Source organism: Papio anubis, chromosome 4 (genome assembly GCF_008728515.1).
Source record: "Papio anubis isolate 15944 chromosome 4, Panubis1.0, whole genome shotgun sequence".
NCBI classification, from domain to species: domain Eukaryota; kingdom Metazoa; phylum Chordata; class Mammalia; order Primates; family Cercopithecidae; genus Papio; species Papio anubis.
The window spans coordinates 7,144,742-7,161,444 of NC_044979.1; the positions used below are offsets into that span (position 1 = coordinate 7,144,742).

General features: G+C 42.1%; 1 protein-coding gene across 3 annotated transcripts in view; it reads right to left on the reverse strand.

Annotated features, from left to right (window-relative positions):
* Positions 1-493: 493 nt before the first annotated feature.
* GALNT11 (polypeptide N-acetylgalactosaminyltransferase 11) overlaps positions 494-16,703 on the reverse strand; it is an 88,733-nt gene continuing 72,523 nt past the window's right edge. For all 3 annotated transcript variants that reach the window (XM_009204266.4, XM_017957356.3, XM_021936442.2), the window contains 7 exons: positions 13,749-13,998; positions 11,419-11,536; positions 8,689-8,841; positions 5,218-5,436; positions 3,806-3,910; positions 1,872-2,009; positions 494-1,262 (listed from right to left, as the gene is read on the reverse strand). In XM_009204266.4, the coding sequence (XP_009202530.2) occupies positions 1,131-1,262; positions 1,872-2,009; positions 3,806-3,910; positions 5,218-5,436; positions 8,689-8,841; positions 11,419-11,536; positions 13,749-13,998 (1,115 nt within the window). In that variant the 3' untranslated portion in view covers positions 494-1,130. The remainder of the gene's footprint in view (positions 1,263-1,871; positions 2,010-3,805; positions 3,911-5,217; positions 5,437-8,688; positions 8,842-11,418; positions 11,537-13,748; positions 13,999-16,703) is intronic.

Here is a 16,703-nt window from a genome sequence, read left to right on the forward strand (position 1 = left end):
TTGTTGGATTTCAATCTACCATCTTGCTGCTCTTGTTTTCCGTATGTACCATCCTGGCCTTTGAAATCAAATCACAGATAAAATATTTAGGATGTGGTGCTTAAACTGTTTTGTGGTTCAGATAAAATATCTGAGTGTATACTCTGCAATATGAGACCGTCTCTCCTCTTAAGATGTGGTTTGGGAGGAAAATCCACCTTATATTTCAGAATTTTTAGTATATGCAAGTGATTCCCAAATGTATTATCTCTAATTGAGCTACATCTTCCAAGAGTCTGACTTCTATATCCAACTGCCTGTTGAACAGCTCTCCTGGGTGCTGCACAGGCAACTTTGATGTCCAGTATCTAAGGTCACACAGCTCAAGCTAAGAAACTGGGACGCGTCTTGAGAGGCAGAGGACTCTACCGAGCCTACTGGGTCATGAGCTGACTCCAAGAGCATGCAACACACCTTAGACGAGAGGCCCCAATACAAGACAAAATATCCTAAATAATCAAAAGGATTTTTTATTTTAAATGTAGATAGTATCATAATTCATCAAAATAATTTATAATACTTAACTGCCTCTTATACTGTCTTATAAATGATGCCTTCTGAAGTTAAAAACATAATGTAGCTTCAGTTCTTTTAGATGATCTACTCACAACATACTAAACAATAATAGTTTTTTTTTAGCACTATCTCCTATGAAGTCTAAGAAAGGAAATCATGACAAGTTCCTGATCAGATAAAAACCACTGCATCATTAAAGAAGATTAAAAAGAGGCATAAATAAATCTGAATAGAAATACCCATTTTCCTGGGTTTTATCCTTCTGTACAAGCCCAATTCTAGGGTTAAAATGATATTCTGGTTTGCTTCTATAAGCAAGAAATTCCTTAACAGCAGCTCAGAATAACCTTAATGTCTGGGTGAAACCAACTTCTTCACCTGTGGACACTCAGAGCTCCCATCTCTGTCAGACGCGTGTCACCTCTGCTAACACGCCCAGGCATCTCCGGGAGGACAGGGAAATGTCATCCTCTCCAAGATGACTCTACTCTACGCAACCCAGGCGTCCCTAAAGCCCCAAACTCCACACAGGAGGCAACACCTGATGAAGCACCGCTCCCGCCACAGCATCCACCTTAACCTTCCAAATGCCATTGCTGTGAAGAGGAGCCATCACAGATCGCCATGGCGACAGAGCCCTTCTGACCCAGGGGATCCACCGCTCTCAGGCACTGTCCAACTGACACCTGGTATAGCCGATTGTTTTTCTGGAAAAAAAAAAAAAAAAAAAAAAAAAGGTAGCAAGAAAAAAAATACTGCCAATTACTGGCAAAACGTGGAAATCCAGAAGAGATATGGAACATTTAAGAATTCAGACTAAGAGATACAATAGTCTCTCTTATCCAAAGATTAGTTTTCTGCTCTTTGTTGCCTGCAGTACAGTACAGTAAGATACTTTCTGACCACAATCACAATTTGTATTATAGTATATTGATTTATTTTTATAGAGAAAACAAACAGGCTGGTGGGCTTTGGCAATCCTCCCACCTCAGCCTTCTCAGTGCTGGGATTACAGGTAGGAGCCACTGCACAACCACAGTATGCTGTTGTTTAACTGTTCTGTTCTTTAGAGTTATTGTTGTGAACCTCTTACTGTGCCTAACTGATGAATTTTATCACAGGTATCTCTCTAGAAAAAAAATAGAGTATATACAGGGTTTGTACTGCCTGTGGTTTCAGGCATCCACTCAGGGGGACCACTGTACTGCAATCTGAGAAGATCACCCCCAAGGTAGAAAATGAGTTCATCTGCTGCACCCCTCACTCAACCTTGTGGGTCTCTGCACATTCTCCCAACATCACCGAGCACTCCTCACCCCAAAGGTCCACTGCTGGGATCCTCCTGACCCGTGGCATTTCATGAGCCGTGGTGGGTCTGATGAGCGAGTCTCTGACATATCTAGACAAAGGAGACTATTTAAAACCAATTCATGCTCTTCATTATAAATCCAGATCTAGAGAAGAAAAAAAAATTAAATTTAGATAACGAATTTTAAGACTGAACAACATTAATTCCTGGACTGTGTAGGTCATAGAGGAGCCCAACAAGCCTCTGGCTGACCCTCTGGAGACAGAAGGGCACATGGCTGCCATTTTCATTGATTCCTCATCGGTGGGGCAGTTAGGAAGCACATAGACTGAATCACAGATTATCTTCAGGAACACACCTGGGTGACATGGCAAGTGCAGTGAACACCTCACTCTCCAACATGCGCCATCACTACGCTCAAAAGGAAATCTGTTCTCTTCTGTTCTATTTACTCATTGCTTCAACTGACAGACTCCAAATGGATGTGTGCAGTGTTCACGAACATGAAGACCCTCGATCAGAGTCATAGGGAGCTGTGAGAGAATTTTCTGCAACACTGCTATTGTTTCATAGCCTGTGTGTCCAGTAAGGGACCTATTGGCCACATGCAGCTATTGTACACTTGAAATGTGACTGGTGGCTACAGAATTAGCACAACTATAAAGTGACAACACAGTACCTTTAGAATAGGATAACTCCATCACCCCAACTTACATTTTCTGGAACAAATATTAGCTCTCATCTCACTGTGACCTACACCACTGAAATGTCACCACAATTTTAATACTTCCACAACACTGCCACCTCTTCTACCCAGAAGCTGCACAGAAATTCCCCCCCCCCTTTTTTTTTAGACGGGGTCTCAGTCTGTCACAAGGCTGGAGTACAGTGGCACAATCTTGGCTCACTGTAACCTCTGCCTCCCAGGTTCAACCAATTCTCTCCTGCCTCAGCCTCCGGAGTAGCTGGGATTACAGGCACGCACCACCACACCCAGCTAATTTTTTTTTGTATTTTTAGTAGACATGGGGTTTTACCATGTTGGTCAGGGTGGTCTTGAACTCCTGACCTCGTGATCCACCCACCTCAGCCTCCCAAAGTGCTGGAATTACAGGCATGAGCTACCGCGCTGGGCCCCAGAAATCCCTTTTTAACCATGTTTTCAACACATGTATCACCTGAGACAGTGGGCATGAACTCTTCTGGAAGAATGTTTGAAGAAATGTCACAGTATACATTATTTACCAAAAAGTCCAAGTGGCTTTTGTTTGTTTTTTCTGAGTGACACCAACCCACCACTAAAATAAAAATGAGACACTACAGTTTATGAGATTAGACTGCTGTTACATTATGCTATTTTATCAGACACAAACGAGTTTGAAATTGCTGTTCTCAATTGAAGTCCAAGTTATTTGCTGATTTTTAGGCCCATTTTAATATTATTTAGGAGACATACATAAGCTGAAATTAAATTATGTGAATGGAATGAACTGAAACTCTGTAGTGCTTCCCTTGGCCATTTCTAACAAATTCCTATGGCTCGTAAGTCACAAGTTATTCCCTATAATATTAGAAAGTACAAATAATGGTGTAAACAATTAAAATGTTCCATGACAATGAGCGGAGGTAGGAAAAACATACAAAGAAGACGAAAGTAGCCAACTGAGGTGTCATCTAAGGCCACTCTCATCCTTTTAACCCATCTATGCCGAAGGCTGTAATTTTTTTCGGTGAAAAATCAGACCCTGGCGATGACCTTGAGCAGTAGGATACAGATAAGCCCCATAAGCTTAGTGTTCCAATAACGGAACACTACGCATAAATGTGTTAAGAAAAGCCAGAATAGTAGACACTGATGTCCTCAGGAGTGACTGCCAGCAGCTTCCCTTCATTGGAAGCCACCTTGCAGGCACTGGCTGTGAGCTCTGAGGCCTCACTCACCTGATTTGGGTCACTGTAGTCACAGGCCTTAAGCACCACGAGGCCTCCCTTCTGACTTGGGCGGCCCTGGGCCACCAGGCATTTGTTGGTCTGGAGGTGATAGAGCTGTAAAAGAAGGCACTCAGCTCAGAATGCGGGAAGCAATCCCAGAGACGCCTCCCAAGCCTGGAGGTGGTTCCGGGCGAAATGTGAAAGGTTATTCCGGAGGTACGAATTCCAAGATATGCATTTTTAATTCCTAAGTTCTAGCCTCAGAACACAGGAGCATCAAGATAGACCAAAGTTACAACTCCAAAAGTTATTAGCAATTTTAACATGCAGGCAGTGTCAGCTAGGAATTCTAGCTGCATATACATGTTCACTAATCTATAGCAGATGAAGGAAATTAAAATGTCATCCCTGCCCTAAAGAACTTTCAAATGAAGTCAGGGATATAAGAACAACATGTGTAAAAAAGTACACAATGAAATGCAATATGCAGGCTACACTGGAGATACACAGATGACAACTATCGCAGAACTGTGAGGGCGAGACAAACAGCAAGAAGTAATAATGGTAAGGGATCAACTACATGGGCACACACTGCTCTCTTTTACTTAGAGAAAATACCTAATACTAAACATCTTGATGCTGGGTTTTTGTTTTATTTTTGTTTTTGTTTTTTTGTCTTCTTATAGAGTAGAGAGAAGAGGAAGGGGAAAAGCTCTAGGCTTCCTCCTAGCCACTGAGGGAGAGTTGGCACTGTTCTGGCAGAAGTGCCTTCTTCATAAAAGAAGGGACACTGGGCAACACAGACAGTAGATGCCCTTAGCTTTTAGAAGCCAACTCTAAGAGATGACTCAGGAGAAAGGGATGATTTTCTGGCCGGATCCCTGTGACTATATAACTGTAATGAGTTTAAGACACAAAGACAGCTAAGGAAATGTGGTTGATGAATGTGCTTTCTACTGAGCTCAGGTGACTTCTGGGAACACCAGACGTGAAATCCCACCCCATTCCCCCACTCTGGCCCTCACTACCACCTCCGCACTATCTGTGACTTGGTTCCCAGAACTAAGAGCAAACAGCAGATCCCTGCCCCATGCTCCACTTGTTTTCCTTTTTGGCCTGTCCTCTGACAATTCCATGGCCTCTGTCCAGGGTGTATTCCCATGTGCCTCTGCACTCCTGGAAACTGTCACATAACTTAGCCTCACAGAAGGCAACTATGCCGGCAAGGCAAGGATCTACACTTGAGGTCCTACACTTGCGTAGAGGAAGTTCTCATAAACAGAATATAATGAAAGGCAAGCTGAAGTCTGTCATTAGACTCTGTTAAATCCACAGTGTCATCTGTTATGGCTTATGGACACTTCAAAACTTTTCATATCAAACCCTTTTCATAAGACACCTGGAAAAGACTGCTTGCTTACCCTTCCACGTTGAAGGACTTTCGGTCGTTTTGGCCCTCTGTTGACAAAAATGGGTTGTTGGGGTTTGGCGTGGGGCCCAGATATCTGCATCTCTGGGTATATATTATCCAAATACCATTTAAATGATTTACAACCCAACTTCTTTCTCAATTCAACACGCTCACTGATATTTCCATAGCTTTTCGTCTTCAGGTCAGGTCTTAAGGAAAAATACTGCTCCTGAATTTTAAAAAAGTAAAAATAAGAAAATCAAATTTTTTGCTAAAAATGATTATACAATGATATAGATATTTTTTACACGATGAAGTCCATTACTAACAATTATGATAACATGTACCTTAAACTGTATCTGAGAATCACTGAAACAGGCGTATATATGAGATCAGTGGGTCTCAAACTCATGAGTCTCAGTAATCGATGTTCTTAAAAATTACGGAAAACTCCCAGGAGGGTCTGCGTGTGTGGGCTGTGTCTGTTCATATTTATCATACAGAAATTAAAACAGAGAAACCTACAAATTATTAATTCCTTAAAATAATTAAAAACTCATTACAAACACAAGATTTAGTGAGAACAGTGACATTGCTTTATATTTTTGCAAACCTTTTTGCTGGCTGGCTGGCTTAAAACAAGTCAGCTAAATTCTCACATCTGCATTTAGCCTGCTGCTGTGTGTTGTTTTGGTTAAATATATGTATTTTTAAAATTACAACCTATATATAATTATGGGGTTAACACTACTCCAAAATTCAATAACTTTTGAAGTTTAGTTACAACGCGGAATATGAAATCATACTAAGATTTGTACACGGTTGCATTAAAATGTACTGGTCTATCGGCTGGGCATGGTGGCTCACACTTGTAATCCCAGCACTTTGGGAGGCCAAGGCAGGCAGGTCACTTTAGGTCAGGAGTTTGAGACCAGCCTGGCCAACATGGTGAAACCCCCTCTCTATGAAAAAAATAGAAAAATTAGTTGGGCACGGTGGCGCATGCCTGTAATCCCAGCTACTTGGGGGCTGAGGCTGCAGAATCACTTGAACCCGGGAGGTGGAGGTTGCAGTGAACTGAGATTGTGCAAAATTATATATTTTTATATATATATATATAAAACCACTGATCTCCTCAGTAAAGAAATTTTTTTTTTTTTTGAGATGAAGTTTCACTCTTGTTGCCCAGGTGGAGTACAATGGCACGATCTCGGCACACCACAACCTCCACCTCCTGGGTTCAAGCCATTCTCCTGCGTTAGACTCCTGAGTAGCTGGGATTACGGACACGCACCACCACACCCGGCTAATTTTGTATTTTTAGTAGAGACGGGGTTTCTCCATGTTGGTCAGGCTGGTCTCGAACTCCCGACCTGAGGTGATCCTCCTGCCTCGGCCTCACAAAGTGCTGGGATTACAGGCATGAGCCACCGTACCCGGCCAAGTAAAATTTTTAAGTACTAGGAAGCTGTCAAGCTCCTGGTGGTAAATGTAAGTTTTTCAAATTCTAATTTTCACTTGAGAGCTTGAATTTTATCATTTGCAACAAATACTGTCAGTTGTTTTCATTTTCATTATTTAGTTCGTTTTACCCAAATATGAGTAATTATGGTTTGTGAGTCAGTCAGTCTTAACACATAAAAAGAGCGTTCCTGGAAAGCAGTGGCTAGCTCCGCCCACAACCCAAACAGCCGCACAAGTGTTTTTCCTTGAACCAACCACGGTACTTCAGTACGCAGCAGAAGTGCGTTCTGTGTCAGCATGCGTACTCACACGGGATACTAAAAAGGCACACTGAGATTTACTAAAATTATTATTATATCAATGACATTCAGAAATGAAACTGGCCTTTGTCTTCTGAGTGAGTGCTGGTGAAGAATGCAGTGACTACAGTATAACTGGGTGATGATGCCTCGATTTATGCTAAGGCACTAGCCACTTTACTCGCCTGATTTTACATACTCAGTGCAATGTCAACATGGTCAAAGAGGCAAATACTGTATTAACCTCTGAAAATGATTTTAAACTGGCAGACCTCCTCAGAGAGTGGTAGGACTGGGACCATGTGTTGAGAACTATGGTAGCCAGTGATGGTTCAGAGATAAGCATGGAATTAGACCTGAAAGTCTGGTCAAGGAGGGAGAAGGGAGATAAACAGTGCTATAGAAGAAACACCGTGGAGTCCCGACTGCCAAACACAGCGCACCGCTCTGTCCCTCTCACTCCAGCACACGGAGTCCCTACTGCCCCAAACACAGCGCACCGCTCTGTCCCTCTCACTCCAGCACACACTACAGGTCTCTGTTTACATTTTCCTCACGGTGTGAAACATTACTGTGCACTCCCTTATTCATCTTTTATCCCTCAAAAACCTACCACAGAGCCTGGCATACAGGAGGTGCACAACAAATGTTTAAAAAATAACTACACAAATACAGCAGCAGCCGGGCGTGGTGGTTCACGCCTGTATTCCCAGCACTTTGGGAGGCCAAGGCTGGCAGATCATCTGAGGTCATGAATTCGAGACCACGCTGACCAAAATGATGAAACCCCATCTCTACTAAAAAAAACCAAAGTAGCCAGGAATGGTGGCACACAGCTGTAATCCCAGGTACTCGGGAGGCCAAGGCTGAGGCAGGAGAATCACTTGAACCCAGGAGGTGGAGGTTACGGTGAGCCGAGATTGCACCACTGAACTTCAGCCTGGGCAACAAGAGTGAAACTCCGTCTCAAAAAAAAAAAAAAATTCACAGCAGCATTTGTCATAACAGTCAAAAGTGGAAACGGGCCAGGCGTGATGGCTCATATCTATAATCCCAGCACTTTGGGGAGGCCAAGGCAGGTGGATCGCCTGAGCTCAGGAATTTCACACCAGCCTGGGTAACACAGCAAAACCCCATCTCCACCAAAATACACAAATTAGTCGGGCATGGTGGCGTGCATCTGCGGTCCCTAGGGAGCTGAAGTGGGAGGATCACTTGATCCTGGGAGGCGGAGGGTGCGGTGAGCCAAAATCACGCCACTGTACTCCAGACTGGGTGATAGAGTGAGACTCTGTCTCAAAAAAAAAAAAAAGTGGAAAAAACCTAAATGTTGATCAGCTGGATCGATAAAGTAAAATGTGATCTGTTCATACAATGGAATATGATTTGGCAATGAAAAGGAATACACACCCATACATGGTGCGGCACAGACAAACCCGAAAACGCTGTGCTCAACTGAAGAAGCCAGATGGAAAAGACCACGTGGTTTATGATTCCATTTGTATGAGTAGACACAAAATTACAAGAGTCAGATTAGAACCAAAAAGAAGTGAAGTACTAGGTGAAGAGGGTGGGGGGAAACTAGAAAGAGTCGGCCCTAAGGTGAAGGTTAACCAAGAGAAATATGCCAGAGTGAAAAGTAAAGCAACCAAAGCTATCACTAGGCCAGTCACTACTGGCCTATCATTCATCCTTCTAAACAAGAAATTTCATCTCACCTTGTATTCATCCAACCAGACATGTGCCAGCCTCAAAGAGTTGTGTGTCATGGTGTCCTGGCCTTCAGGAGATCCATATGGTCGCCTTTTTCGGAAAATGTGTCCTACTCTAGAGCAAGGGATGATGAAAAGCTTACCGCCACACATCCAGATCTGGTCAGAAGCAAAAACACGTGTGAACAGTTGCCTCATGTTATTGTGAAACCAAGGTATGAATTTTCAATGAAATTAATCTTTATTCAATAGGTGTTTATGAAACTTGGCAAGATATTTACATCTCATTAGATACAAATATTCAAATAGAAGAAAATGAGAAGGTACACATTGTTAAAAATTACCTGTCTTTATCATTACAAGGAACTGAATTCTAAAACAACGCACATAGTAAGCATTTACTACCATGTGTCTGAAATTGCACTTACCCAACTCTGTCGCTTTAACAGATCAAGAGACTTGATGTTAGGCACTTAAGGACAAGAAGTGCTTATTACCTGGTCTTCTCATTTCAGTTTCACAGGTACTTGCTTATACAATGCATATTCTTTTTTAGAAAACAGATTTTTAAATATAAAATATATAGAATAACTCCAGATTAAGATTCAAAAGATGTTAGCTCTGGTCTAAATTCTGTCCTTGACTATCTGAATTACTTTGGAGTTAAGTTTGTTTTTGTGGGACTTGATTACCTTATTTAAAAAATAAATAAATAAAAGAGACTGAACTTTTAATAATAAAATTATTAAATAAGAGGCACAATAAAATCTATTACACCTTTAACCCTAACATTCTAAAACTTACAGAATGAAAACCTGCTTTTTTTGTTGTTGTTGTTGTTGTTGTCGAGACACAGCCTTGCTCTTGTCCCCCAGGCTAGAGTGCAGTGGCACTTGGCTCACTGCAACCTCTGTCTCCCAGGTTCAAGCGATTCTCCTGCCTCGGCCTCCCGAGTAGCTGGGATTACAGGCACCCACCACCACACCCAGCTAATTTTTTTGTATTTTTAGTAGAGACGGGGTTTCACCATGTTGGCCAGGCTGGTCTTGAACTCCTGACCTCAGGATCAGCCCGCCTTGGCCTCCCAAAGTGCTGGGATTATGGGCGTGAGCCACCACAGACCCAGCCAAAACCTGCTTTTTAGAAATACTATAGTCAATACATTTGCAGAAATACAAAAGGACATATGAACAAGTATCATGGTATTATCTGATAGGGATTCTGCTAACTGGACTAGGAGATGGTTGGGAGAAATACTGGGATATCTGCTTGGAAGGAGAAGTCTCAGCTCTCCCCTTGCCCTCTTTCTGCCTTTTCCAAAGACTGTCTGCACCATGGTCCTCTGAGCCACAGACCCCACCTACACTGTTACCTTTCAAACCTAAGCAATTGGAGAAGACAGATAATGCAAGGTGGGTTTCTTCCTCAGGACAGGGGTACCTGTATACACAAAGGACTTAGTAAGCTATACACGGTGTGACGGTATAAGGCAGCATCGAACTGAGCTGTTTCTGAAAGTGCAATGGGAAGCTATTAATTTTTCCAAGAGAACAGGTATGAACTAGGATGGTCTTAGGCCTTAGGGAAATCTGGTCACCCTGACTATATGTATCTGGTAGTATCAATAAAATAAACCAACAAAAAAAGAACAAACCTTTAAATTAGCACACTAAAACATTCTAAATTTATATCCAACCATTCTTTACAACAATACTTTTTATAATTTAAATATACACACACACACACACACATATATATACATACACAGAGTGGAATAACAGATACTGGAGACTCTAAAAGGTGGGAGGGGAGTGAGGGATGAAGTACCACCTATTGGGTACAATGTCCATTATTCCGGTGATGAGTGCACTAAAAGTCAGACTTTACCACCACACACTATGCACTTGTACCTCTAAATCCACAGAAACAGACTAGGTACAGTGGCTCACGCCTATAATCCTAACACCTTCGGAAGTCAAGGCAGGAGGATTGCTTGAGTCCAGGAGTTCAAGACCAGCCTGGGCAACATAGCGAGACTCGCATCTCTACAAAAAATAGAAAATTAGCCAGGTGTGGTGACATGCGCCTCTACTCCCAGCTACTTAGGAGGCTGAGAGGTGGGAGGGTTGCTTGAGCCCGGAGTTCAAGGCTGCAGTGAGCCACTGTGTTCATGCCACTCTACTCCAACCTGGGCAGCAGAGCAAAATCTTGTCTCAAAAAAAAAAATATGAATAAATATATGGCTTCTTACATGCTTTTTCATTTTGTTGTTGTTTTCCTAGTCAATGGATCAACATGTACACTTCTGACGCTTCGAATAGATATTATCCATATCACAGATTCTGGCAAGGTAGCATTCATTAAGGACAATTTGTCAATAAAGATAATCATGGAGCACTCTGGGAGGCCAAGGCAGGAGGATCACTTGAGCCCAAGAGTTCAACACCAGCCTGGGCAACACAGTGAGACCCCATCTCTACAAAAAATAGAAAAACTACAGGCATGTGCCTGCAGTCCCAGCTAATCAGGAGGCTGAGACAAGAGGATCGCTTGAGCCCAGGAGGTCAAGGCTGCAGTGAGCTATGATCACACCACTGCACTCCAGCCTGGGCGGCAGAGAAAGACCCTATCTCAAAAAATATAATAATCAAGGAGAACATAAAGAAAATATGAGATCATGGATGAAAATCATATTCCACTACACACAGTTATTAATTGAGCATGCAAAAAAATTACCCGAAATGATATTTCCAAGTTTTCTCCTCCCCAGATATCCATGCCACTATCATACTGTCCAAGTTCATGGAAATACTGTCTGTTCATGGCAAACAAACCTCCAGCCATTGTTGGTGACCTCGAAAAAGGAAAACAATTACTGTACTCATTCCACATAGTCAGTTATCTTACCTACTACTTTTGTTTAAAATACTCAGTGTCATTTTGGAACATAACTAATAAAAATTGAATTAATGATTATGAAACATGTTATCCAGTATCAAAGAATGAGCCAGGCCATACAACTGAATTTTCTAGATTGCTAATAATATGCTAGTATCTGGCATACGAAGGCTACTTTTCTAAGTCTCAGAGGTTCTTTTCCTATTATAACCATTTCTGATAGAAAGCCACCTGATATGGTCATTCCTTCTGACAATCTCGCAGAGCCTTGGGGATCAAAACTGGGCTCTAAGGTCCACCAAGGAGACACCTGACAAACATCACACATTGGGAGTTGGACTCACACGTTAGACCAGTGGCTCTCAACTGGGATGACTGTGTCCCCAACGGTCATTTCATAATGTTGAGAGCATTTTTAGCTGTCACGTCTTGATGTGTTTGTGTGGCAGGGTGCTCCCAGAATCCGGGCTGAGGTCAGGGATTCTGCTACCTACCCTAAAATGCACAAGAGGGCCCCTACAACAAAGAATTATCTGGCCCAAAATGTCAGTAGTGCCAAGGCTGAGAAGCGCTGTGCTGGACTGAGAAAAGCCGTAGACTGGTCCTCTCAGGGACTCGAGCTAGCTTCCAGTCCGCTCACTTCCTAAAACTAGACAGAGGGGAGTGTGGATTCTAGTGGCCCAAGCTGCCTGCAGAAGAGAAGCAAAATTATCTCTGCAGGGAAAAAACATCATCCCAGGTATGAATGTATTTCTATAATTTTTCATACATCATGTCTGGCACTAAGCAAAAATAAATAAGCAACAAATAAATAACCAGGCAAATGGGAAGATAAAATCATATGAAAGCAAAATGAGAGAAACAACATACAACAGAAACAGATACGCAGGGGTTTCAGATATGGAATCATCAAGCAAAGACTTTAATTGCTCAGTATATTCAAAGAAAAAGACAAGGCAGAATTCGGCAGCAAATTAGTTCCTTCAAAAAAGTAACCATGTTTATACATATCCAAAAAACACTTTTTAAAAACAAGACCAAAAAAATGTAAGCAGCCAATGAGAAAGAGATTATCTTAAGGGAAGCAAAGTAAGACTAACAACGCTGACTTCCTGTCTGAAATGGTGAATGCCAGAATGTTCTTGAATGATGCCTTCAAACGCTGAAAGAACATGCATGTCTGCCACTGCCAACCTAGAACTGGATATTGAGTAACATGTTGTTCAAAACAATGCTGAAACACAAGGACATTTTCGGAAAAACAGAGGACTAATCGCTAGGAGGTCCAACTAAAGGAACGACTAAGAGTGTTCTTTAGCCAGGACAAGAGCAATCCCGGATAGAGCCTGCAGCTGCAGAAGGAACAGGGTAACATAAAGGGGAGATACTTGGGCAAGCCTGTGTGAATACTGCTATGTAAGAAATGGCTTCTGGGTTTTAAATTATGTGGACAGCAACAATAACAAGTAAATTGGGGGAAAAATAACTGAAATGTGAACATTCTGAGATCCTGGCATTGTTTGGAGAAAGTACCAATTTTGATCACACTCTGGCAAATCAAGAACAAATGTTGCATTCTTTAAAAAGTTAAAATACAGGCAAACCTCTCTGAATTCAATCTACATAAGAAATTTTTAAAGAAAACAAAAATAAGAAAGAAAAAAGCAGATTTATATTACAGAAGATGAAACACAGATAAGAACATAAAATAATTCCTATACTATGACTTTAATAATTATACTAGCAGGAATACAACTTCAAAACCCTAATGGAAGCAAAGGCTACACATTAATGTTTTCCACAGCATCACTCAGGTTACCAAACAACTGAAGGTAAGTTAGTGAACAATAAATACACCACGGTGTTTGACATACCAAGAGCAAACACCACATGGGCCCTCCCAGGGCTTCCTCTGCAATGGTGGCGTGGTCTGTCTGCCTTTCTCACAAGGCTCTAAGTCCTTGAGGGGACATATAGTATCTTACTCATCAATCTTTCCTTAGGACTTGGCAGACTGCATACAATTCAATACATACTCAAGAATTTTTTAATGTACAAATTAAGTCAACACTTTTGCTCCTTACAAAGGAGGAATTATCTTTAATATCATTTTTTTCTCTTGTAAGGAAGCACTGGTAGGAATTTTTCAAACAAAGGGGCGATCTTACTTTATTGGTGCAGTGGCTCCCTCCGCTCCTCCTAGCTCAGAAAGAGGGACAAGATCCCATTTGAAGTGCAGCCCCCAGTTGAACCCTCCGCGGACGACAGGGGACGAGCTGTAGGCCAGGGTGTCGGCGCTGATGATGTCGATCACTGGGCACACCACAGTATGCCGGTCCTCACGGATGGCGGCCAGCAAGGGCTGCAGCCACATCATATTCACTTCACAGTGGCTGTCCAGGAACACAAGGACTTCTCCTGGGGAGGAAACAACAGAGGCTCAGGAGAGTGTTGCAACACTCAATTTAGGCACAGCCACCCGTCCAATGGGATGATGCAGTGACACAGCATGAAACACGACTGCCACCCTGCCAGCCCCAGACGGCTTAACTGCTGCACCACACTTCGCTGCTGATGGTCAGCAAGGACGTCCCTCAGCCAGTAATGCTGCGAGCAGTGTCCTGCTGCAGTTGAGGGACCCATACAAATCACAGGCGCGCCTCTTGAGAAAACGGACAGGCAATTCACTCTCTTCAGGAAACGGAGTCAGTCTCACAGGAACAAGTCAACTCTCTGGAAGGCCAGATATTGAGTATTTCAAGATGTTTTGGTGCCACGACAGTGGCCAGTTGTGCAGATATTTTTATTACAATTATTTTAATAAAAATATTTCGAAATTTAGCACACACTTATAATACGTCTCTCTGCCTCAGTAAACAGAGTACAGAGAACACAGCTGCCTTCTCACTGGTGACGAGGAAATGCACTGTAACCATGGCTGGCTGCTGCCACACAGCAGTTCTCCCGGAGAGGGAGGTGCAGCCGGGGGCGCTGTCGGGGATGCCTCTTGCTCATTTCTGTTTCTTCCATCTCCCACCTTTCCTTTCTACTGCCCTCCACCCTCTTGGCTTCAGTGGCTCTCATCTGCCAATGGGATACACCTTTCTTCTAGCTAACAAAATATAAATCATCAACATTTTATCCTGCACTTTAAGCTCCCTTTGATAAATGTGAGCAGAACTGAGGATTTTTTTTTTTAACATATAATTTCAAATTTAAGAGCTCCATGGTTGTTCTGAGCAGTTGAGAAACTTAGAATCTCATCATCAGGTCGCATTATTGTTTTTCTAAAAGTGCACTCGTGAAATGTATCAAGATTTTACATGAACTACTTAAAGCACCAGATGTTATTTATCCAACTTCAACTAGTGATAAAAGCAGTATCTCAGTTTTCAATGATGCCCGTGAATCAGTCCCACAGATCAGTGTCTGTAAACAGCCTGAAGCTGTGGGGATGTAGGCAGCAGGCAGCTCCCCCCATCACTGAATGCAGAAAGGCAGAACCTCCCATATGCACATCAGTGGGGGTGAGGTGGGATCAATTCAATCATGATTGCTTAGAGGAGAAAATGGATTCAGAGCTTTTCTTATTCTAAAAGTGTTACTTTTTCCAATTAACACCAATTTAACTAAATGAAGACTATACCTGGTCACAGTGAACCTGAAACAATGACTTCCACGCAAACTGACTTGCTTCTGACAGATCCTAAACTATATCTGAATGAGGACCTGAAGAGATCATAAAGGGAAAAAAACCTAAATAACTATTGCTATCTAAAAACAGTCAATTCACAGTAAACATGCATTCTAATGGAACCATGTTTTGAGTGGCTTAATACTGAAAATACCCCACAATTTTCACTCTATTGCTTTGCCTTGAATAACTCCACACAGTCAATTCAGTAAATCTTTACATGACTAGAAACCTAGAAAAAATAGTCTCACAAGCCTTGAATTCAGTCTGCATCCACTGCAGATGGGATGTAGAGGAGCTGCTTCTCTTTTTTGTTAATTGCTTCAGGTCACTGTGGGTTTAAGAGAAAGAAGAGAAGACAGATTCTAAAAGTGAAGTCCTAGTTCAGCCCAGCACAGCCAGTGGCTCCACAGGGGGAGCGGCGGTGAGCAGTGCCGACCACCACGAACCCAGTGGCAGGTTATCTAGAAGAGCGTGGAATACAGGAAGGACTGCAGTAGATGCTGTCACTGCTAGGGAATGTCCCCACCAAGTTCCGTCATTCTCAAATGACTTTCAAAATTTTTTTGCCATGTCCATGCACTACCTGCAATATCATACACCTAACATTTTTAAACAGATTCATTTGTTTTAAATTTATTTTAAATTTTTTAAAAATTATAATCATAAATGAAACTCAGGGAGACCAATTACACATAGGTAACCATAAAACGAAATACAACAGAATCTATAATGTAATTGAAGACTTACCAGATATATTTTCTACAGAAGACTGAAATTGAGATGTTATTTCTTTCTAAAGGGGGAGATCAGTGTATGATGGAAAGGTTTTAAAGATATACCAGTAACAATGGAGACTTTCTCCTTGATGGAATCAGAAGAATTAAGAGGGAATTTTAAAGAAAATGCCTTTTATAGTTATGTAAGTCAATCTTACATCCATTTACCAATTAAAGTAATGATGTGTAGCTCCAGAGGGATGCACTCTGCACTAAGAATTAAAAGCATAGTTCAACAGTTTGGGTTCATACTTTTAAATTTTGTATTTAAAAACATAAAAGTTCAGTTACATTTTGGTCCGGGCTTTTCTGCTTATATAAGTGAACAAGATATAAAATCTATTTGAGGGGCAATAACTATCAAAAAAGCGTCGCTATGAAAACAGACACTGAGGATTTGAGAGTTCAGCCCCCTGCACTACGTCCACTACCTGCACTACGTCCACTACCTGCACTACGTCCACTACGTGCTTTAGGGTAGCAAGCAGGCCTGGAGTTATGAACAGGCCTTTCCCAAACAGAACAAGCCTCATCTCTCCTGCTGGCAATGTCCATTTGAAACACCACTTTTCATAGACTTTGCAGAATCAGGACAGGTGCTGAGGCTCGAGCCCTTGTCTTCCAACACCAGTAGAGCAAAGCTAACAAGT